At 36.4% G+C, this 23935-nt stretch overlaps 2 protein-coding genes across 3 annotated transcripts; one reads left to right on the top strand and one right to left on the bottom strand.

Annotated features, from left to right (window-relative positions):
• Window positions 1-2507: 2507 nt before the first annotated feature.
• LOC110736867 (luminal-binding protein 4-like) lies at window positions 2508-5779 on the top strand. The gene is made up of 6 exons (XM_021917199.1): window positions 2508-2777; window positions 3043-3310; window positions 3457-3668; window positions 3850-4572; window positions 4700-4937; window positions 5066-5779. Exons 1-6 carry the CDS (start codon window positions 2723-2725, stop codon window positions 5556-5558), a joined length of 1989 nt encoding a protein of 662 aa, XP_021772891.1. The 5' UTR covers window positions 2508-2722; the 3' UTR covers window positions 5559-5779.
• Window positions 5780-6074: 295 nt separating this feature from the next.
• On the bottom strand, window positions 6075-13741 carry LOC110736869 (ATP-dependent DNA helicase Q-like SIM). Of its 2 annotated transcripts, none has more exons than XM_021917201.1 (8): window positions 13413-13741; window positions 12049-12519; window positions 11743-11962; window positions 11521-11631; window positions 8559-8748; window positions 8124-8427; window positions 7786-8012; window positions 6075-7525 (listed from the first exon to the last, which is right to left on the bottom strand). In XM_021917201.1, the coding sequence occupies exons 2-8, from the start codon at window positions 12479-12481 to the stop codon at window positions 6530-6532; spliced, it is 2481 nt and encodes an 826-aa protein (XP_021772893.1). In that variant the 5' UTR covers window positions 12482-12519; window positions 13413-13741; the 3' UTR covers window positions 6075-6529. The 2 variants fall into 2 exon arrangements, with proteins under 2 accessions (XP_021772893.1, XP_021772892.1); XM_021917200.1 differs by having other exon boundaries at window positions 12049-12570.
• Between the last annotated feature and the right edge of the window lie 10194 nt (window positions 13742-23935).

Consider the following 23935-nt stretch of genomic DNA (forward strand, 5'->3'; position numbering starts at 1 on the left):
GTTTAAGATAGTTGACATCTGAAATACTAGCTCTAAACATTCCTTTGAATTTCTTGCTGCTTCTGAATTCATTCTGGGGTTAAATTGTGTGAGGTTTTTTTTTGGGGGTTGATTGATGATTTGCCCCCCAAAAAAAATTGATTTTGAATTTTAGGGTTTTGGAGTGAGATTTGAATTTTAGCTCCCGGCAAATTACCTTTAGGATGGCTTGTTTAAGGTTTGATTTTTAATCCCCACCTTACTAATATGAGTAATATCCAATTCTAATTGCAACCTTTTGGAATGATATGACTCGAGAATCAATTGAGGTTTGACGTAGTAATTAAGGTGTGAATTTGTTATGATAAGTAAGGAAGTTTTGAATGAGTGATTAGTAAACTTCAAATGAGCATAATTTCAATCTTGTAAAAATTTTGAGATAATTCAAATTAGAAGTGAAAGCTAATCTCTAGAGCTTTTCAATGACAAGGCATAATTTTGATGTCAATGAGGAATATGAAAGTCGTGACATTTTACGATTAACTGTTTAAACTGACACAACAGACAAAACTTCTGTGCAGCTGATGTCCAAAAGTGATCAATAGCTTCTAAATTGTTATGTTTAGGGTAGCACATTTGTGTCATCTTCAACACATCTATGTCATCTTCATCACTTCCATGTTGTCCTGCTAATGCAATATGTCAAGAGTACAAAATTATAATTACCCAATTGAGGTTATTTTGTTATTCATCCTCAAATTGAGAGAAACACATTTAAAGTTAGGGTTTTGTTTTGTAACCCTCGTGATTTAGAGTGGAAATTAGTGATGTATTCTGTATTATTATTGTAAGCACAATTAATTAGTACAATTATTCTTCTAGTTTTGGGTGGTTTTATAGTCCTTAAGTGGTTTGCTTAAAGGATTTTTCCACCTTCCACTTGCTCTAACAAAACCTCAAAGTACCCCAATTCTCATTCAATTCCCATGAGTCAAACTCCTCAGTTAATTTTCATCCATTCCTAAAACTAGGAAAATTCATGATCATTGTTTACCTTATTAACTGGTGTAGAAATAAGGGTTGAAGATATTTATTCTTATTCTAACACAATATTTGAAACATATTTAGCAATTTAGGGTTAAATATTGTAAAATATTGATCATCTCTTTTGATAATTCTAAGAGATTCTAACTATTTAGATTCATATGAAAAGAACTTTTGGAACAACATTATTATGCTAGTTCTAAATATCATGTCAAATGATTACTTAACTAGGATAAATGATGTAGACAGAATTTGATCTCAGTTATTGAGTACCACTTTTTAAAGCTTTAACCAGCTAAAATAATAGTTGATCATCCACACCTACATCTACATCTACAACTACAACTACGTAGTAAGTTGTATTGGTAGTTGAGTTTCGTGATTGGGTCTTATATTTTATTCTATGTAGAGTTGGCAAAAGCTGACATGACTTGAGTTGAATACGGAAAAAAAGGGTTAGTGTTAAGGGTTTATGCAATTTATTAAACAGTTCAACATACACTACACGTTCAATTAAATAGGTGAAGTAGGTGTTGAGATTCCCAACACAAAACTAACACAACTCAACTTCCTTATAAAAACAACTAATAATATATGAAAATGATAATGAATCTTATGAATATTGCTAACTATTTTTAATAAAGTATAACATGACACAAATCGAACTCAAAAAAGGTGGATTAGTGTGACACATTTAATTATATGGGCTGACACAATATGACACGTCATGTTTAATTAAACAAGTTGGGTTAATGTTAAGGTTCTTCAACTCATATCTTCGAACACAAACATCACACAATATAACATGATATGAGATAATATAATAAGAAACATATACCAGCTCTAACTCTATGATTTTTGAATTACTCTATTTAACTTTCAGTTTTTGATCCGATTCATTCGATTTTCTAAGCAGTTAAGTAACTACATCAAACATTCAAATCCATAATCAATTAACTATTACTTAAACAAAATATGCTGGCATCATTAAGGGATACATGTCAACTTTCTATGAAAATTTTTTCCGCCTAAACTATTTTTGACATCATCCCTTTTTTTTCCTTCTATTTTTCATGATTAAATAGATACAATACGTCAGTACTTCTCTCAAAATAAATTAATGAAATTATGATTACACTATTTTACAAATAAAAAATATTAACAACTATTTTAAACAAATAATAGCTATTTAATTCGTGTAACGTACAGCACTAAACTATTTATTACATAAAAAAAAAAGTGTGTTTTTTTTTTCTTTTTTTTGGAGGGGTGTCTCGGGTGAGTTCTCACTTTATTTTATTTATTTTAATATTGCTTTCTCTCACAGTGTCTATAGAAATCAAGAAGTTTCGGGAAATAACAAGTAACACACCAATTAAAGAAATTGCCACCATCATAATACTGACGTGTCAAATTCTAATTGGTTCCAACACTTATTTACAACAAAAGTATGACGTGCAATAAAATCACTGGGAAGAACACTCTAGCAATGTCCTAATTAACCTCGTCAAATATTAAAAAGGTCCTGAACCAACATACAATTTATGATAAGCTATAAATACTTAACGCTCTTCCAATTCTTAATTATTCTCATCATCAAAATCAACATTCAACAAATATTCTCTGTGATCTTATTATAAATTTTAGTACGAAATTTTTAACATTTTTTGCAAAGGTGACACAATTTTGATCTGTAACAATGCGGTGTTCTTCTAAGAATTTGGCATTATACTTCCTTCTTCTCTTTGTTTCAGGTCAGTTTCTCTTTTACCCTTTTAATAATTTTTTGTTACTTGTATAGAGTCGTAAATGATGTAGGCGGGATTTGATCACATCTCGGGTACAAACCCGTATAATTAATCTTTGTTATTATTATTGTTAATGTGTATTTTTCATTAATTTTTCTAAAACTAAAGTACCCATATCATCTTACTTAAATTTTTGTTAATTTATATGCATCTGATCACATTATGATATGGTTCAAGAATCTGACTTTTTATCTTTTAAAATTATTTTCAGAGTTTATGCTAGGAGTGACAGTAGCAGCAGATGATCAAACAATAAAAGGGACAGTAATTGGAATAGATTTGGGTACAACATATTCCTGTGTTGGAGTTTATAAAGATGGTCATGTTGAAATCATAGCCAATGATCAAGGTAATAGGATCACTCCTTCTTGGGTGGCTTTCACTGACACTGAACGATTAATTGGAGAAGCAGCTAAGAATCAAGCATCTCTTAACCCGGATCGAACCGTTTTCGATGTTAAGCGTCTTATTGGTAGAAAGTAAGTCATATGTTCGGAATTAATTGTCACATTGATAGTGTAATTTAAACCCGTAATGTAACGATTTTTTTTTTTTTTTTTAATTTTATTTTTGGACTTATGGTATGTAACAAAATGGGACTTACTATTTTTGGTAATTGATGTAGGTTTGATGATCCTGAGGTTCAAAGAGATATGAAAATGTTGCCTTATAAAGTTGTTAATAGAGAAGGGAAGCCTTATATTCAGGTGAAACTTAAGGATGGTGTTAAAGTGTTTAGCCCTGAAGAAATCAGTGCTATGATCTTGCAAAAGATGAAGGAGACTGCTGAGTCTTATCTGGGTAAAACAGTTAAACACGCAGTCGTCACTGTTCCAGGTAATTTCTTTCGTTTGCCTACAATATTACCTGTCGTTTAAGGTTATGCATAAGTTTTATTTAAGTATTCGTTACTGTATCAGTATTGACAAGTAATTGTACATTGATATTTTACACGAAAAGTTTAGAATGAGAATACTTCAGATGGTTTCTCATAAGATCAATGTCTTTTTTCTTGTAGCTTATTTTAACGATGCCCAAAGACAAGCCACCAAGGACGCCGGTACAATTGCCGGGCTAAATGTGGCTCGTATAATCAACGAGCCCACGGCCGCAGCAATTGCTTATGGTTTGGACAAGAAAGGAGGAGAAATGAACATTTTGGTGTATGACCTTGGTGGTGGAACATTTGATGTTAGCATCTTGACTATTGACAATGGTGTGTTTGAGGTTCTTTCCACTAGTGGAGATACCCATTTGGGAGGTGAGGACTTTGACCATAGGATCATGGATTATTTCATCAAGTTGATCAAGAAGAAGCACAACAAGGACATTAGCAAGGATAAGAAGGCGCTCGGAAAGTTGAGGAGGGAATGTGAGAGGGCTAAGAGGGCACTCAGTAGTCAGCACCAAGCTAGGGTTGAGATTGAAGCTCTTGTTGATGGGGTTGATTTCTCTGAGCCATTGACGAGGGCGAGGTTTGAGGAGTTGAACATGGACTTGTTTAAGAAGACAATGAGTCCAGTCAAGAAGGCTTTGCAAGATGCAGGGTTGAAGAAGACTGATATTAAAGAGATTGTGCTTGTTGGTGGAAGTACTAGGATCCCTAAGATTCAGCAGCTTTTGAAGGATCTCTTTGATGGTAAGGAGCCTAACAAGGGTGTAAACCCGGATGAAGCTGTCGCCTTCGGTGCTGCTGTTCAAGGTGGTGTTCTTAGTGGTGAAGGAGGTGAAGAAACTCAAGGTAAAAAAAGAATTCATAACTCTGCTTCTTTGGCCAGATTTTGCTGTATTTTAGACCTTTTCCTGTGAGTAATTCACTCACTTTGTTATTAACATTAATGGATTTTATTGCATAATGTTGAATGTAGGTCTCCTTCTTCTTGATGTGGCTCCTTTAAGTTTGGGTATTGAGACTGTTGGTGGAGTGATGACTAAATTGATTCCAAGAAATACAGTCATTCCAACAAAGAAATCTCAAATTTTCAGCACTTATCAGGACCAGCAAACCACAGTTGATATTAAGGTCTTTGAAGGTGAAAGAACCTTAACCAAGGATTGTCGTGAACTCGGAAAATTTCAACTCTCTGGCATTCCACCTGCTCCAAGGTAATCATCTCGATCAGTTTCGTGTTTAGTTTATGCTAATAAACTCCTAGATAGACGCTTTATTTTACCTGCATAGTGATTATGCCTCTTTACTGATAAACTTTTTCGTATGTGCTTACTTATTGTAGGGGAGTACCTCAAATTGAGGTGACCTTTGAGGTGGATGCCAATGGTATTCTCCATGTAACAGCAGAGGACAAGGCAGCCAAGAACAAGCAAACTATAACCATCACAAATGAAAAAGGCCGCCTAAGCCAAGAAGAGATAGACCGAATGGTGAGAGAGGCTGAGGAATTTGCCGAGGAGGATAAGAAGTTGAGGGAAAAAGTGGACGCGAGGAACAAGCTTGAGACATATATCTACAACATGAGGAGCACAGTTGATGATAAAGACAAGCTTGCTGATAAGATTGACTCTGATGACAAAGAGAAGATCGAGGCAGCCTTGAAAGAAGCACTTGAGTGGTTAGATGATAACCAAAACGCTGAGAAGGAAGACTTTGAAGAGAAGATGAAAGAAGTGGAAGCTGTTTGTAACCCTGTGATCAAACAAGCTTACGAAAAAAGTGGTGGCAAGCCTGCTGATGACTCTGAAGAAGACGAATCTCATGATGAATTATAGAGTGTATATACAAAATTAAGAGGCATCTTTTAATTCCCTTTTTGATGTTATGCTAGGATGTAATGCTCCTAATTAGGATCCAATATTGACAAAATATGTTCTTTATACGACATTGTTTGATTTAGATTAACAATCAAAGTTCTTCCCTCGATATCTTCTTCCATGTCCATAAGTTGCTCGTTTACCTAATATTGGATAATGTATTAGCATACTTTTATGAACTGCTGTGATCTGTTAGTTGCTGTTCAATTATGCCGGTTGAGATGGTACCATCCTACCGTCCTGATGCACCACAGGAACTAATTCCTTGGAACTGAATATTCAATGTTGAGTACCTGGCTAACTGCAATAAAAAAAAATAAAAAAATAAAAATAAAAACCGCAACTGTTGACTTGCAAATATAGGATAAATGTTTAGGACTCCCTGTTTTGGTATTCTGATGTCTGACTGCCTGGTGCTGAGATTTGAACAGAATTGTTAAGGCTAAGCTATGTATCAGAATTCTCCAGCTCTCCGGTAAATGGAACTGCCCAGTTTTGGGGGAAGTTTGACAGCATTTTCTTCCTCAGTCTTTCTAGTTATTTTCATACAGGTAGGAAATTTGTATACTTAAGTCAGTTTGGGAGTATTGTTCAGATATATGATATATGCCTTTCTATGAAAGATATACATTCCTAATTTTACACTAAAGTGAATACATCAACTTTATATATACAAACAAGTCTACTTTCAAGCTCGGTGCGAGCATCAAGATTCACATGTTCAGCTGAGTGCTAGCATAAATCTTTGCAGCAAACATTAAGAAGGTAATGGTTTGTTCAAATTAAATAACAAAATTTGCATTACTGACTAATGTAGAATGTACAAGTACAATTACATGGGATCACTTGGCCTTGCTCTGCTAACTGAGGCGCAAATCAAATGATCAAAGAACCAATTGAAACATCTAAAGAGATAAGTTCTAAAGTAATCATCTCTTCCATTTTGAGAGCCTAGCAGATATTCGTTCTTTGACTGTCATTGAATTTGACTGCTTTCTACTCTTTCTATTACGAGATTTTCGCGGTTTTTTAAACGCTCTCCTCCTAGCTAGACGCTGTTTGCGGATCTCAGGGTCTGCCCATCCCTTGCCCCACTCTGAGAAAGAAGAAAAAGGCTGTTGTTCTCGAGTGGCTGATAACAGCATATCAGCCTCAGGATAAGCATAAAAATCTTGCTCCATACCAGATTCAAGATATTTAAGTCCCTGATTAGTTGGCTCAGGGCATTTTATTTGAACACCAATCATGTTACCCCCCTCTCTGATAAAACCTTTGTCCTGCATAAGACGAGCAAGACCTCGCCACCATAGCTGATCACTAGCTAGAAATTGCTGAGAATGTTCCCTTATCTTTGTCACAATCAACCTTAGAGTTAGCCTCTCACTTGATCTGCTTGTCCCCATATCACCACCTATAAGATCATCATACGAATATTCTGCACCTTGCTGTTTGTAGTGGGCAGCAATAACTTGCATGAAAATATTAGCTTCAGCTTTCATATTCTGCAATTCAGGAGGTCCATTTCTGCACACATCACATGTCATACACCTCTCCTGATGGAACACCTCCCCAAAGTATTCAACCAATACTTTTGCACGGCAAATAGAAGTATTCATACCATATCTGTAGCAATCAGCTAGCATCTTGTATGCATTTTTCTTTTGTTCTTCACTTCTTTTATTAGGTAGAAGAGTTGGAATTTTAGAAAGGTTGGCATACAGAGTGCAATCTGCTAATTTCCCATCTCGTCCAGCACGCCCTGCTTCTTGATAATATGCTTCTAGACTCTGAGGCCACCCATAATGAATAATCCTTCGTACGTTTAGTTTGTCAATGCCCATTCCAAAAGCAATAGTTGCAACAACTACTTCTAGAGCATCTTCATGAAATTCCTTATGGACCCGTCTAAGATGTGACTTTGGCAACTGAGAAAAAAAGTCAAACCATTAGATCTTAGAAACTTATATGCCACATGAAAGAACATGTTTCAATAGGAAGCAAAATACGCAAGAGGAAAGGAAAATCCATATTACAAACAACTAGGCACAAGCAAAGTATGGCATGAAGATATCTTTAGGAACCTGATAAATTTGGACCTATTACTACCAATTGCACCCAATACACCACCAATATATAGTCATAAGCATATCCTTAGCTTACACATTTTAAATGAAAAAAAGATTACCGCTGCATGATAAGGCTCAGCCTTTACACCCTTTGCCCGAAGATATTTTGCTATAGCTACCGTTTGTTTTCTGGTAGGAACATATATGATGGTTGGCCCTTGTTCCAAAGAACAACTCACGTATTGAGAACTTTCTGCTGGTTGTGGAGTAGGATGTGGTAATTCAGTGGACTCGCTGAGCTGTACACCATCAACCAGAGGCGTCCCACAAAACTCACCGCAAGAAACTGCAATGACATTATAATTAATTTTTAAAAAAGAGTAAATACCATGGACGTGGTAAAGACTTAAGAGTAAACGCCAATCGAGTTTAGATGAAAAACCAAATGCAGACATACCATCGAAGTCATCTGCAGTCTGGATGTCATCAAAATCATCTTCCAGGAACTCAACTGATAACTGTCTTTCTTTTGAGGTACTGAAACCCATTTTTCTATGTGAACTCAACTCATCATCCTGTTCATCCACATTACTGGTATCAGACATGCTATCAGAGTCTTCTAACGAATCTTCAAGATCTTCCGTGACACTCCCAGTACGACCACTGCTTTCTTTTGTTGTCTTCTTGTTAGAGTATACTTTTACTAAATCTTGGAAATCCTTAACATAAGATGATGGAGATGATGTTCTACTATGCATTATCTGCATGATAACAAATCAATAAACATTAAGACCGAGAATAAAAAAGAATACATGCCCTGGGATCTAAATTGGAAATCGGCACAACCAAGAGAGATGTTACAAGACATGATCTTATAAAAGAGAAGACATACTGAGAATTTAAGGTTTGGACGGAAGAATGTTGTAAGCACAATTTTTGCATCCTTTGACAATTTAAGTGACTTAAGAATGTCTTCTCTGACATGATCAGTGGCAGTAGCAGTTAATGCCATTATTGGAATGTCAAATTTCAAGAAATCCAAGCTGCTGGAACTAAAACTTTCACGTAACACAGACATTCGCCTACAAGAACAAAGATAATTAATTGAATATATACCGTTTAACAACAAACTGATCAACTTTGGAAACATAGATATATTGATATCCCTTGCTCTACACTCATTTAACACGGAACAATATGAAGACAAAAACAGACAGCTGAGTAAAGTGAATTTCCATTAGCAAAATGACAGTGATATGGCTCTCAACTTTGTCCAGAAGAAATCTTTTGATTGACCAAGCAGAATGCAGTAAGCTCCGCAACTAGATTTCTACCAAACTACTTACTGGTAATTTGATATATAAGCCAAAGACGATCAAAAAAGGATTTTTTTTTTTTTTTCAAAAAAAAACACAGAAAAGCTTTGGGCATTATTTGTTATAGCCTTGTAGGATAGCAAGGAGACAAACACCTGCAACTCCGGCAAGCTAAATTTTTAGTTGAATGACTTGAATCTGAAGCTGGATAATTAACAATAAGAATTAAAATAAATATATCCCCAGTTTGCTAGGTCCATTGATAGTAGTTCTAACAGACAATAATCCCTAAATTGGCGTAAGTTTTGAGGGATTCCATCCAAAAATGATCCAAAATCTTAATAGTGTAATATTCCACCAACATTTACAAGATGATTATTCGGCACAACTGCACAAGGATGTCAAAAGGTATTATCAAAAACTAATAGTACCTTCCCCTATAATCTAAAGCTTCTCTTCTTAAATAACTTTCTCCATTTTTCTCCCACCAACCACCACATGTATTCTTTGCCTTCCATTTTTTTTTTAATGTAACTCACCCATCCCTCTCTTTTTCCCATCTACTCCTTTTGATCCAAATTGGAATGAGATGGCAATTGCCCAAGGCCAGTAGTTCCATTGATACATGAGAGCCTCAAAGAGTCAAAGGTGGATTATTTTAGAAACCTTGCAAGTTGATATTACTATTAGGAGATAGGGGAAAGAAACTATTGGGAGAAACGTCATTTACAATTGGGAGACTAGTCAAACATAGAATAGTTCACTTTAATTTCTTTATTCAATGGATTGTTCATTGTTGTTCTTATTTTCTTGAGAATCAAAAGTAGAAGCTTCATATGATTGAGATATTATTTAATTTTCTAAACTAAGAAGATACTGAATCCATCTCAAAGTAATATGCCATATTTGACTGTTGTGATTCAGCACAGTCAATGCAAACATTAATTTCCACTAATATACCATACTATCAACTGCAAATACTCTACTATTATATAATGAAACTCCCTCTGTCACTGTAGTATGGATCCATTTTCCTTTTTGAGATATCCCCTATAAGAATGAGTCGTGCTATTTATGGTGTGGTCCCATACAAGGAATCAAATTAATAATCCTAATTTGATCACATATGGCAGGAAGAAGCATAAGGGTAGAGTGGTAAGCCAACTGTTGAGTTAGTTTTGATGACAATCAATGCAAGAAGAATGTGTTAGCTTAACAAGGGAAATGTAGATATGTAGGAAGTGTACAATAAAAGGCAAGTTGAAGAGAGAAAAAATGCATCAGAATTTTGTAGAGATATTCAGATATAAACATTGGGAAAGATCTCCACCTCTCAAAAATGAGAAGGTAGTAATTATTTTAATTACACTAATTAAGCCAAAACAATCATTTTGCTTGCTTATTACTCTTTTTTTATTTGAGAGAAATTCTCAGGCTTTTACTCTTCTATGACTCTAATAGTGTTCATTGGTATTAAATTGTGTTTAGATGGTATTACTTTTGTACCAAAATACTTCTTTACTAATACCAACAATTTTGTTGGTATCAAATTATTAACTGAATTCTATGTTGGTATTAACTATTAAGAATGATACCATTTAAGCAATATATAATACCAACAGACATTATTAGAGGGAGAGAATCTCCTTTTATTATACCAAAAAAACAAATTAAGTACCTGAATTAATAGTGAATCCTAGCAGTCCATTACAATAATCTCTCGACAAAAAGAAATGTGGTCCCACCATTTTCCTTTTTCTTCATTTCACTCAACCAAATATACTATGAAAACTATAAAACATTGCACCAAAAAATCATGTAGCAATATAAGGAACAGAGAGTAGAAGTGTTAAAATGAAAACTACTTGAGAAGTTAAGAATTTGAGATGATTATGAAAATCTAATTCACATCATAAATCAATATAGTTTTGACAAATTTATGGTCAAGGTAAGCCACCCATGTCAAATGGAATATAAGTATGATTCTCAGACAGAAGAAGTTTTTAGGTTAAAAACAGGTGATGTTCTTTCTTGCCAACGACCCTATACATCTTTATCCATAGTAGAAAAGGAAAATGTTAGTCATAATGCCCCAATCCTACTCTCAGCAGGAACTATTTAAAGTTGCTACCATTTGCAGTTTAACTCACATTCAAAACCATTATATTTGCAAATACAGCTAAGAATTAGACCTCATTCACATGGGAGCACTTCAGCAATTAATGAGATTCAGCTAGCATGGAGAGTTAACAGCAGAACATTGAAATTTTAACGTAAATCTCAACATACATGCTTTTTTTTTAAAAAAATAAATAAATAAATAAAAATTGTGTATACTACCTCAGTACCTCCGTTTCATATTTTTTGCAACATTGGAATATTTAATATCTCACAAATAATACCCCAAAATTGCAAAAAATATGAAACGGAGGTAGTATAAAAAATAGCAATGTAATAAAACCATGCATCATGAAAAAGAAAGCTGATGAACATATAGTCATAAAAGCATCAGGCATCCAGGGTAAGCGAGAATCAAACCTGTAATCAGGTCTAAAATCATGTCCCCATTTTGAAACACAATGTACTTCATCAATGGCAAATAAAGCTATTCCAACGTTCTCTGCAAGCCTCTGAAGTGGACTTATTAATCTGCAATATAGACCTTATAAGCTGACATGATACGCTCCCACGTGATACTAGCAAGGCATTAAGAAACACTTTTAAATGAAAAGCACCGCCAGATGATGTATATTGATTTACCTTAACAATGTCTCAGGGCAAACATATATGATGGAATATATGCCATTCATTGCTTTCTTCTCAACGCTATTATCTGGTTGTCCAGATCCAAGGAAACATGCAGAGATCCCATGTTTTGCTAGCTTTAAGCACTGGTCATGCATCAAGCTTATCAATGGAGAAATCACAACCACAACCTTCCCTGTCAAAAGTGCAGGTATCTGAAAGCACAGAGACTTCCCTGCAGAAACATATAGGCAATTAGGCATAAATAGCATTGACACAAAGAATACACATTGGAAACATATAAGATGCAGAAAAATATACCAGACCCTGTTGCTGCTAGAACAAGACAATCTTGATGAGCAAACCAAGCACCAAGAGTTTCCTTTTGAAAACTTTTCAACCCGGAATACCCAAAATGTTTTCGCAGCAAGCTGTTGGCTTTCTGATCCCAATCAGGTCCGACTTCTGCTTCCTCTTCTCTTTTCTGAACTGGAGGCAAACAGTATGATGGCACAGATAATTCAAGTGTATGACTTTTTTCTGACATCTCTTCAATATGAGGCCTCTGCACTTCAGACTGTCCTTCAGGATGTCTGGCTCCAGAAGTAGTTGCCTCAGGAATATTGTCAGTTTGCCTCTTTTTCGATTTTCCCATGGGTTGAAGATGATCCAGTATGCTAGACTGTCTCAAGTGACCAAATGGATGCAGTGAAGAGATATCTCTTTTGCGCGTAGGTCTGGCATTCTTGCCCATTGTAGAACAGTTCAAACAACTTGATTCACCACTACTACCTGCATAAGAATTTGTAAACATGTGTGCAATTACATCGTTCAAAGATAAACCTGCAACTTATAATTCAGAGTTTCAGAACCCATGTCAGTAAACTTGACAACAATTGGATTAATCAAATCAACATTTCCATCCACAACACAATATTGCCCTAACAAAATGCAACATTAGGAACCCCAGAAACTCTGATCCACATCAAGATACACTACAGTGAATGTTTCAGCAACTAAAAAAATAAACAGAAGCTGGCAACCAGTCTGCAGACTGCGGCTTTGTTTTATGCTAGCAACGCAAGCTGTTAAGCATAACAATAGTCAATAACTTCTCCATTCTCAAAAAAGATTCAGTTATTCTAAGCTTGGGTGTCAAATGTAAATTGTTACAAAGAATTGTTGCCAACATTGATACTCATCTCAATTCCTACCAATTCTCTGTCTAATTCCCAGTAAATTATTCACATTATATCACATCCTCCTTCATTTCTGATGTTTGTCCTGTATTCTTCATAAATTAAAGATAATATACTTCATATTTTAAACAATTACTAATTTAAATTACTTCATTATATGAACAAGGAAATAGAAACCGCAGATCAGTGAGATCACTACAAAACTGAGTACATTCGAATCCCGTAATACATTACATGATTAAAAACGAAAAAACCATAGAAGTCAATTTTAAGCGAAACCCTAGCCAATTAATTATACACAAACATAACTAATTGAAAACGGGAAATCCCAATTTGAATTTGAATAATTATTAATTGAGCTAAACCCAATAAAAACATAAAAAAATTCATTATATTATTGGGGGAAATTGACAGCAAAACTGCAAATGTAGAGGGTATCGACGAAATTTAAGAAGGTAAAAGAGATAAAGATTGCAGATTACTTACACACCAAAAAAAATTGCTGAAAATGGTGATTATTCTGAAATTTGATAGTGAATCTTTCTACTGAGCTCTCTAATTTTTTCTCTCTAAGTTCGATTTTTGAGACCGGTGAAATGAGAAAGGGAAGCCGTCGTTTGCCGCGCAACTGGAATTTTGGATTTGGGTCGATTTGTTAGATTTCCCGCTTCACCGCGCACGGATCGCTTGAACTCGTTATTGCTTGATTTGGACCATGGACCATTGTCTGTTACAATGTTTTTTTGTTTCAAAAAAATACACTTTAATAATCCGTCCAATTTATTTTGAATAATCCTATCTTTTGATTATTTTTCAATAATCCCAACTTTAATCGGGATTACCGTTTATGTGAAAAAAAGTTTTAAAAAAATTTAAAACAATTTGTTTGATACGTGTTCCATGGTAATTGGTTCAAAAAAATAAAAATAAAGTAATTTAAATCAAAAACAAAAAAAAAATCAAAGACCACCAGCTACCAAACGCTGGTGGCCACCCTTCCCCAATCGGCAATCCCCACCCAAAACCACCCTCTTCGATCCCCTAAACCTGCATTTCCGACCTCGCCGCCTTCTCCCCACACTGGGAAAATGCCCCTCACACCGTTTGAATGTGTTTTCCGGCACATGGAGGAGAGAGAAAGGGTTTGGGTTGCGTTTTTGGTGGTTTCGGGGGTGAGGGAGGTGATTTCGACGGTTAGGATTAGTGTTACAGGTGGTTTCGGGGGTGGAGGGAGGCGAGGGGGACGATTTCGGTCAGGGTCGTTGGCTATTTCGGGGTTATGGGTGGCGATTTCGGGGCTTTGGCTATCGCTAGTTTAGGGGGTGGGGGGAGGGAGGGAGCCGGTTTTGTGGAGGTGGAGCGGTTTTAGGGGAGGTTTCGAGAGCTGGCGTTAGGGAGGGGGTGGTTCAAAGAGGGCTTGGGAGGGGAGTGCCACCACTTGTGGTTGTGGGCTAGTGGTGGCTTGGTTTTTTTGTTTTTTCCCCCCTTTTTTTCTATTAATTTTACTTTAATTTTTTTTAATTTTTTGAACGAATTATGACTTGACATGTGTCAAGTTACCTAGAATAATAGGTAGTTGACTTTTGGTTGACCGATTTGGGATTATTAGAAGAAAACACAAGTGAAAGTTGAGATTATTGTAAATCGTAGAATAATCAAAAGTTGGGATTATTAAAGTAAATCAGACAAAATTGGAATTATTAAAGTGTGTTTTTCCTTTTTTTTTTTTGTTAAGTGGAAGCTGGAGCACACATGCTGATGCAAAATTTTATAACCAGCAATATTTTTTATTATCAATTATAAAAAGTGAAATCTACTAAGATTATATTTTTTTTGGGTTTTGCTATACATAGCCCTAACAATTTCATATTATTAATGCTTTTTTTCTTTTTTCAATGGAATCAAATTTATTATTGACTTAAATAGATTAATTAATTAATTATTAACCCATTAAAACTACTGTGTTTTTTTTTTTTTAAAGGACATTAAAATTACTTTTTGTTAGAACTAACATCATATTTAAAGGGAAAAATATGGTAAAACCCACAATAAACTCCAAGCAAATCGTTTTTTCTCACTTATAAGTAGTACATAGATCTTCATTTCCCATATTCAAGCCCCATCTTTATGTAGTCCAAAATTTTTATAGACATCTTCTCTAATAAATTTCCAATTAGATAACCTGTCCAAAATTATGTATAACTAAGTTAAGTCCCGTGCCATGCACGGTCATAATTAAATTATATAACAGATAAATTATAAATAATGGTGTTAATTCAACAATAATTAATCTAAAATAATTATTTGTAACAAAATAACTTGAATTTTAGTTTATACCAATACCAGATACGTAAAGGTTATTGAATTGGATTGTATAAAAAAAATATATAATAATATAGAAATTTAGAAGCTATAAGGTTCATATAAGAAAATTAAAATATTAGCTTAGATTAGTACCCATATACAAACTCATATACATTTATCCTTAAATTGCTGACACACTTTGACGGGCATAATATGAAAATTTAGTTGATTTTATTTTACTTTACAATAATTAGTATTCCGTAATCAATTTTTTAAATATGTTTTTAGAGTGAGTAGTAGGGGATATTATTTTTTAAATAATCACGTAAATATTTAGAGTAATTAGATTAAATTTTCCAATATATGTTATGTATACTATAACAAAATGATTTTGTTCTTATAAATGTTATGCAATTTTAAGATTTATACAAAGTATGCTACCAAAATGATTTTTCTTTCTTAATTAAAATAAATTTTCTTGTCAAATAATAAAAGTTGGAGAAAAAAATTGATATTGATAATATTATAATAATCTTGGAAAATAATATACTACAATACGTTACTTTTAATCTATGTTAGTATTTTATAACTAAAAGTTTCATAGTATATAAAATATGTGTAAAAGAAAATGAGTATAATTGGATTAAATATATTTTCAAAATGAAAATAATTATTATTGTAGGTTATAAAATAAATGTCATTAAAATATGAAAAAAAAGGCGGGAAATTTTTTAACCTAGAAATGACAAGTGTCATTCCAGGTTTCGCCTTTAGTATATAGCAAGGTTAAAATCCCGTGCAATGCACGGTTGTTAAATATTTTTGACAAAATATTACAAAATATAAAGTATATAAAAGATATTAAAAAATATTTCATTTGGGTATTTATGGAATATGATTGTTTAACGGGAAAGAAAATATCATAAGATATAAATAGTTTACTTAAAGATTTTGCAAAAAAAAAAAAGAAAAAAAAAGAAAAAAAAAAGAGAGAGAAGTGATAAAGGCGGGAAAATTTTTCATAAGGTAATGACAAGTGTTATGAAAAGATTTGTTTTTAATATAGGTTAATAGACTCATAAACATTGATTAAAATAAGTCAAATAAATACTGCAAAAAGTATCAATGAGGGCACTTAAAAAATTAGATTGAGTGAATAAAAAAAGTCCAAACCGGATTGAAGAGTACGGAGTATTGGTTAGCCCACCCTAGCAGAACGGATGAACAAAGGAAGCTACTTTGTGAAGGTTAGGTTTCCGACTTTTGCGATTTCATTTATGTTTTAGGAAGTATTATATAAAATTCCTTAAGGTTTTCCTAGATACTGTGATACGGAGTATTTATTATTAATATGTAATTTGTTTAATTCCTTTAGATCAATAAAACTATTCTATTCGTTTGTCTGTGGATATTGCCAACGTTATTAGTAAACCACGTAAATTTATGTGTGTTATTAGTCATTTTTCTTTTTCCCCACATCTGTTATAACAATCCTACCGGCCTCATAATTCTTCAATAACTTGGTTTTATTGTGAAGAGATACATGAAGAAACATACAAACATGTTAGAGAATACTTTTTAACAAAAAGAATTTCAGCTAAAAGCTTAGACGTTAAAATGCCAAAATGTTAGAGATACATGTTTATAAGACCATTCTCAGCAGTGAGGAAAAAAAAAACCTCTCAATCTCTCTCTACCCACTTTCTCACTCCTCCCATACAATTTCTCTCATCAAATGTTTTTTTCACCACAGCAATGAGGAGAAAAAAAACCTCTCATCACTTTCTCCTCCACTATTTTTTAATTTATTTTTTAATTACGTTTAAAAATAATTTAATAAAAATTTATAATTACATTTAAAAATATTAATAATACTAACTAGAAATTTTTTTTATAAGAAATAATTATAATAATAATAATAACAAGAAGAAATTGGGAAAATATGTTAATTTCTCTAATTTATGGGTTTTTTTGAAAGTATATCAAAATGCATGTCTATTTATAGAGAAAAAAATTTTATGGTCGTTGGTGAATTTTTTTTTTTTAAAAAATAATTACAACGGTTATATTTCAAATACAAAATATAACCGTTGTAAAAAAACAACAAAAGCAGTGGGGGCCACATGTTACTGTTCATCACCAAAAGCCCTCAACTCTTGAGGGTTTTTATTTTCACTCATCGGTGAGTGTTTTTTCGCTCACTGATGTAGTGTTCGGATTTTTTTTACACCCTTATTTTTACTTGTGAGGGCTTTTCTCCTCACTGCTGGGAGTGCTCTAAGCAAAAACTTTAATTTACAACATTTAAGAGTCTTAAACCATTTTTTTTAATGGTAAGAAGATGGGACTCATTTGAGGTCCCAAATGAGTCCCATGATATTTAATCCTAGATCTCATGAATAAAAGACGAGAGCAATGTCACTACTCCATCACCTTGCCTCAAGAGTCTTAAACCATTACTATTGTTTTTTTATTATACATATTTGAAGGAATTGAAGTCCTTCAAAGACTCAAGGTACATACATCAGCCATCAAGTAAAATAACTTAAAAGTTAAGATGGTACAGTAGTAACATTGCTCCATGGCATTACCCCACTACAGGAGTACTAACCACAGTGCCAAAAGGCCCAAAATCACTAACACGAACACGAACCCGAACCCGAACATACCTCATGTCCACGGTAATTGTTAATCTATGTAGTATAAGTGGGGTCCTAATAATATAGGGATTTTGTTGCTTGATGATTTCAGCAGCTCTCTCCCCTTGTACTCCAACTAGCTCTGGCCACTTACGCTGTTTGTAAAATACAATAAGCAAATGTAAATTATTCGTAGAGAATCCGACTTTCACTTTCAACTAAAATACTAACAAAAAGTGTACAATAACATTGAAAGATTCTTGGATTGTAATTTAACAGCATTTACCTTGCCCCGTGGCTTCTTTGCACAATCTATAATCCTATCACATCTCATGTTTGACTAATTAGCGGATGAAGGCCGGAGATCTCACATTAGATCATCAGCCAATCAGGCTCTGTCAGAAGTTGAAAGCCGGAGACCACGCATAATTTCATCATCAGCCAATCAGGCTCGGCGCGAGCCCGGTTGACTGGTAAATAATTCCTTGACATCGCGTTCGTGATAGTCAAGGAACTTCTGATTGAGATCAGTGGGTTCTTTTTTCCCATAATCTGGGATTTGGGGTTCAGAATAAGGGTACTTGCCACTGTTATCCATGAATGAATTTGGTACTCTAAATCTCACTTCTTGATCACTATTTTTTGAGTTATTTCTCTCTTTTACTTCATTCACCTATCCTTTGAAATTGGGTGAGTTCTCTGCAGTTGGTATTTATTCTATATTTTTGAAAACATTTGGTATATATTCGATCCCAGTGTTATCTATCTATATCTATTCCATATTCCTAAGGGGGCGTTTGGTTCGCAGAGTGGTATGGGTTTAGAATCAGGAATGGGGTTAAGCTGATATCGGGTTTGAACTTGATATTAGTGTTTGGTTCAATTCTAGAATGGAATCTCTCACTATTTTCTACTTTTATTTGATACCTAAGGGAATGGAATGAGCCAAACTCACCTCCCCCCAAGACCCCATACCTCATGGATTTGAGGTATGGGTTTAAAATTCATACTTTTAACAACCAAACTTATGGTATGGGTTTTAGTCATTTTATACTCATACCTGGTACCTATATTTCGCGAACTAAACGCCCTCTAAAAGAGATTCCGAGCCCCTTTGTAAAATGAAAATGGTCTTTTTCAAGCCCGGTTCCATAATATTTCTCATGTTTTCATTGAAGGTGATAAGTGGAAACTGGAAAGTTTAGCTGCTTCTATAAGATTAGCTAGGGAGCTTCTTTGTCTCTTCTCCTATCGAGTTATGTCATGTCTACATAGAAGATTAGAAGCCAATATTGCTTCCCTTGGTCACTTCATGCAAACACGACCACACACCGAGATATTGATCCTTTTGCAAATTGAATATTTTCTACTGCTTCCTTTTCAAATTATTTGCAATGATTTAACATTACATGTGAGTAGAAAATGTCTAATTGTTACAAATAATTTGAAATGGTGATAATATTCTATTTATTCAAATATAAAGAAAGGGGATAATATAATCTTTTATCAATCATCAATGCAATGAAACCATGCAAAACATAAAGCAAATTAATCTCAACATTAGTAAGGCTGAACATCTTAATTCTACATTAAAACGGATATTATATATAGGACATATAAATGAAACTACCACTAATCCATAATTCCTTACAACTTATAATATTTAAAACACAGTAAGACTAGTAGTAAACTGATAATACTTCATTTGAAACTCCAAAAACTGAGTAAATACTTCATTGTTGTGTAGCAGGGTTGCAAAATGTAGAAATTGTAATTTTGGTCATGAAAACATACCAAACCGTTGCAACAGCCCATCACATTAATATCTCCACTGCCACTACCATCACCATCACCATCACCATCACCGTTGAAGGCGTAATTGAAATTTAGGGTTTCTTCGACACGGCCGTGTTGATCAAATGTAACCGAGGAGAATAGAGGGTGAGAATCGCGGTTGCCTGAAAAGAGAAGAAAGTGAGGGGATGAAGATTGAGAAGTGTGGAATTATTGATGGGATTTTGCGAATTATGGGGTGGAAATTGAAGAAAGCCATGATTTGGAAACGGATTTGAAGCGAATTAGAGGTTGTTTGGGTCCAATTTAGTCCAATTGGGCCTAGGCATTAAATGATCCAATTAAAAGCCCAAGGTCAAGGTTCCAACTCTCCAATTGTGCTAAAGTCAAAGGTCAGCCCTCAAAGCAAGCCAATTGGGCTAAGGCCCAACCTCTCCATGTATGAAGAGGTATAAAAGCCATCAATATTCATACATTCAGATTCATTCATAGATTCCCATACATTCTCGTATATACAAGCAAAGCCTCAAGCAACTAATTCTCTTGCATAGTGTTCTCTTTCTACACATTGTACTGACTTTAGCATCGGAGGGGTCTTCCTCGGCAACACCCCCGAGGCTAGTTTACGTGTGTTTACTGTGCAGGAAACCTTCGGCCCAGCATAACTTGGACCGAATCCAGTCTTCTCCGTTTCAGCGGACCTTCGGCAAGGTCCCATTGTTTTCACCCGAAACAATTTGGCGCCGTCTGTGGGGAAGACTTTCAAAAATCTTTAAGCCAAATTTCTAACCAAGATCATCTTGCAATTATCTTAGTAGCAATGGCTAAGAACCGCAAGAGCAAAAGCCTCCGTCAAGGAGCGGGCGAAAAGCCTAAAACCCCTACACCATCACCCTCGCCGGACCGGAACTCTCCCAAGGGTGCCAGCTCGGGGGGAGGATCATACAAGGAGGATTCCCTTTCTCCCGTAATTCATGACTCTCATTATAGGCCGAGTCACTCTCGGTCTAGCAGGGGTGAGTCCGATCATAGGACACATTCAGTGCCCCAAAGCCAACCATCGGCTGCGCGCCCTCATTCCCATACTCGGCCGAGGACCCCTTTGACGGGGCCCAGCTCGGAAGAGGTGGCAAGAGCGCTGGCAGTGCTCATGGAGGCGATGAGGGCACAAAATATGCCACCACCTCGTGATCGAACTCCTCCGCATACCCGGCATCAGCGGAGGAAGTTAGACCATGATGGTGGGAAGCTTCCTTCCTTCCGGGAACTGGAAGAGTGGGAAGAGGATTCCTGGAAAAATGAAAAAGAGAGGAAAAAGAACCCTCAATTTTTAAAAGGATCCTCATCCTCAAGACCAGAAGCGCATAAGAGCAGCAGCTCAGCTTCTCGGCCAGAATCTACTCACCGAGAACATTCGGATTGAAAAATGCGGGGGCAACCTATCAAAGGACGGTGGATCAAGTTTTCGCCGATCAAAAGGGCCGAAACATGGAAGTCTATGTTGACGATTCGATCGTCAAAAGCAAAAAACCAGAAGACCATGTAAAGGACATGGCTGAAACTTTCGCCACCTTGAGAAAGCATCAAATGAAGCTGAATCTGAAGAAGTGTGTCTTCGGCGTGAAGTCAGGGAAATTCCTTGGGTTCATAGTCAGCAAAAGGGGGATTGATGCCAATCCCTCCAAAGTCAAAGCGGCGCTCGACCTTCCTGAGCCGAAAACGAAGCGGGATGTTCAGCGGCTCACCGGAAGAATGGCAGCCCTCTCGAGGTTCATTTCCAGAGCTTCGGATAAGGGGTTACCTTTCTTCAAAGCCCTGAAACTCCCGAAAACAAAAGAGCTCGTTTGGGAGGAAGAGCAAAAAGACGCCTTTAAACAGCTTCGGGAGCATCTGGCTCAACTCCCAACGCTGGCTAGCCCAACTGAAGGAGAAACTTTGTACCTATATGTGGCCGTTAGCCCAGCCACCATCAGCGCAGTATTGCTGAAGGAAGAAAGTAAAAGTCAGCAACCGATCTACTTCGTCAGTCATACACTGACGGATGCCGAGACTCGCTATCCTCTACTCGAGAAAGTCGCTTTCGCGGTAGTAGTAGCTGCTCGGAAGCTGAGGCCCTATTTTGATTGCCATCAGATAGTGGTCTTAACTGATCAGCCGTTGGAAAAAGTTCTCGGCAAGGTTGAAAAATCTGGCAGGCTAGCCAAGTGGGCTTTTGAGCTCACCGAATTCAGCATCAGCTACCGTCCGAGGGCTTCCATTAAGGCTCAAGCTCTAGCGGATTTCTTGGCCGAATGCTCATACCAAGAAGCGCTAGACAGTGAAAAGAAAGTCTGGACCGTGTTTACGGATGGATCTTCCACCGAAAACGGTTCGGGGGCAGGAGTAGTGATAACTTCTCCCGAAGGCAAATCCTTTGAGTATGCACTAAAGTTTTCTTTTAAGGCCTCGAACAATGAAGCCGAGTATGAGGCAGCAATCGCCGGCCTAGAATTGTGCATCTTCCTTGAAGCCGATCATGTCTGCCTAAAAACAGACTCTCAGCTAGTTGCATATCAGATCAGTGGCAGCTACGAGGCCAAAGAGCCCTCCATGATAGCTTATCTTGCCAAGATCAAATCAGTCATTGCAGAGCTGAAAATTTTTGAGGTTCAGTTGATCCCAAGGGGTCAGAATACTCAAGCCGATGCACTCTCCAAACTTGCCAGTTCATCTCTTACCGAGCTGAACAGATCTGTATATGTAGAAGTGCGTCGAGAGAGAAGTGTCGACGAAGCACCTGAAGTGTGTTGCGCTGACCCAGAGCCTAGCTGGATGAACCCCATCCTAGCTTTCAAGCTTCGGGGAGAAACTCCCGAAGATAAAGCTTTGGCCTCCAAGATGAAGAGAACCAGCTCTAGGTTCATTGTCTTCAGGGGGGAACTTCTGAAAAAGTCCTTCTCAGCCCCATTGCTGAAATGCGTGGGACCAACAGATGCAGATTATATCCTACGGGAGATTCACCTCGGCATCTGTGGGAACCACATTGGGGGAAGAACCTTAGCCCACAAGGCATTGAGGGCTGGATATTACTGGCCCACCATGATCGCAGATGCTAAGGAGCTGGTTCGGAAATGCGAAAAATGTCAAAAATACGCTCCGGTTATCCATCAACCAACAAGGGATCTTCAGCCGATCCTTAATCCACTCCCGTTTGCCCAATGGGGACTGGATATACTGGGACCATTTCCAGAGGCTGTGTACCAGAAAAAATGGCTGATAGTTGGAGTTGACTACTTTAGTAAATGGATCGAGGCCGAAGCAGCCTCGAACATTACAGAGCAAACTGTCAGAAAATTTATCTGGCAGAATATCATCACTCGCTTTGGCATCCCGAGAGTATTTGTCTTCGATCATGGGAGGCAATTTGATAACTTACCGCTGAAGCGGTATACAGATCAGTTCGGCATCAAACTGGCATATTCAGCGGTATGCCACCCGCAAAGTAACGGACAAGCCGAAGCTGCAAATAAACAGATCTTAAATGCCCTCAAGAAGAGGGTGGAAGATCAAAAGTCCAAGTGGCTGGAGGAGCTCCCTGGAACCCTTTGGTCCCTTCGGACAACTGAAAAAGAGGCAACGGGTCATTCACCTTTTGAACTGGTGTATGGTGCCGAAGCCGTCCTTCCAGTGGAAATTGGCTCTGAGAGCCTTCGAGTGCACCACTTCTCGGCTGAGAATGAGCGACTGATGAGGGAATCTCTCGATTTCCTCGACGAAGTAAGAGACTCAGCCCGAGACAGAATAGCCGCCTATAAGCAGAGAATTAGCAAATTTTATAACCGAAGGGTCCATGCAAGGCCTCTCAAAATTGGAGACCTTGTCCTTCGGAATGCTGCTGCAGTTCAGAAAGGCCGAATCCATGGGAAACTCTCAGCTGCATGGGAAGGACCTTATGAAATCTATGATGAGCTTCAGCCAGGGACATACCGACTTCGGCAGTTGGATGGAACTGAGTTGAAAAATCACTGGAACGCTGATGTACTGAAAAAATACCATGTGTAAACCCTTCGGGGCAGAACAATCTTTGTAAGTACATTTTGAATTAATGAAAGGCCTTGGAGCCGCCATTTATATAAACGTTTACAACTTTTTATCCTTTCAAAGTTTTCTTCGTTCTATCTACTCTTTAAGGGTTTTTTATTCAGCCTCGTCTGAAACCTTCGCCTTCGGGTAACTGGGTTTCAGATTGCTGACAAAACTCGTCTTTTTAAAGAACACTGGTCTTTCAGCTGA

Source organism: Chenopodium quinoa, unplaced genomic scaffold (genome assembly GCF_001683475.1).
Source record: "Chenopodium quinoa cultivar QQ74 unplaced genomic scaffold, ASM168347v1, whole genome shotgun sequence".
Classification (NCBI taxonomy): Eukaryota; Viridiplantae; Streptophyta; class Magnoliopsida; order Caryophyllales; family Amaranthaceae; genus Chenopodium; species Chenopodium quinoa.

Bases quoted from the DNA above. Each gene is read 5' to 3' on its own strand.
- LOC110736867 (XM_021917199.1), top strand. From the start codon at position 2,723: ATGCGGTGTTCTTCTAAGAATTTGGCATTATACTTCCTTCTTCTCTTT. The intron at 3,669-3,849 runs GTAATTTCTTTC...TTTTTCTTGTAG, and splicing joins CGCAGTCGTCACTGTTCCAG to CTTATTTTAACGATGCCCAA. The intron at 4,938-5,065 runs GTAATCATCTCG...TACTTATTGTAG, and splicing joins GGCATTCCACCTGCTCCAAG to GGGAGTACCTCAAATTGAGG.
- LOC110736869 (XM_021917200.1), bottom strand. From the start codon at position 12,541: ATGTTTACAAATTCTTATGCAGGTAGTAGTGGTGAATCAAGTTGTTTG. The intron at 11,632-11,742 runs GTAAATCAATAT...TCTATATTGCAG, and splicing joins TGCCCTGAGACATTGTTAAG to ATTAATAAGTCCACTTCAGA. The intron at 8,013-8,123 runs GTATGTCTGCAT...ATGTCATTGCAG, and splicing joins GACTGCAGATGACTTCGATG to TTTCTTGCGGTGAGTTTTGT.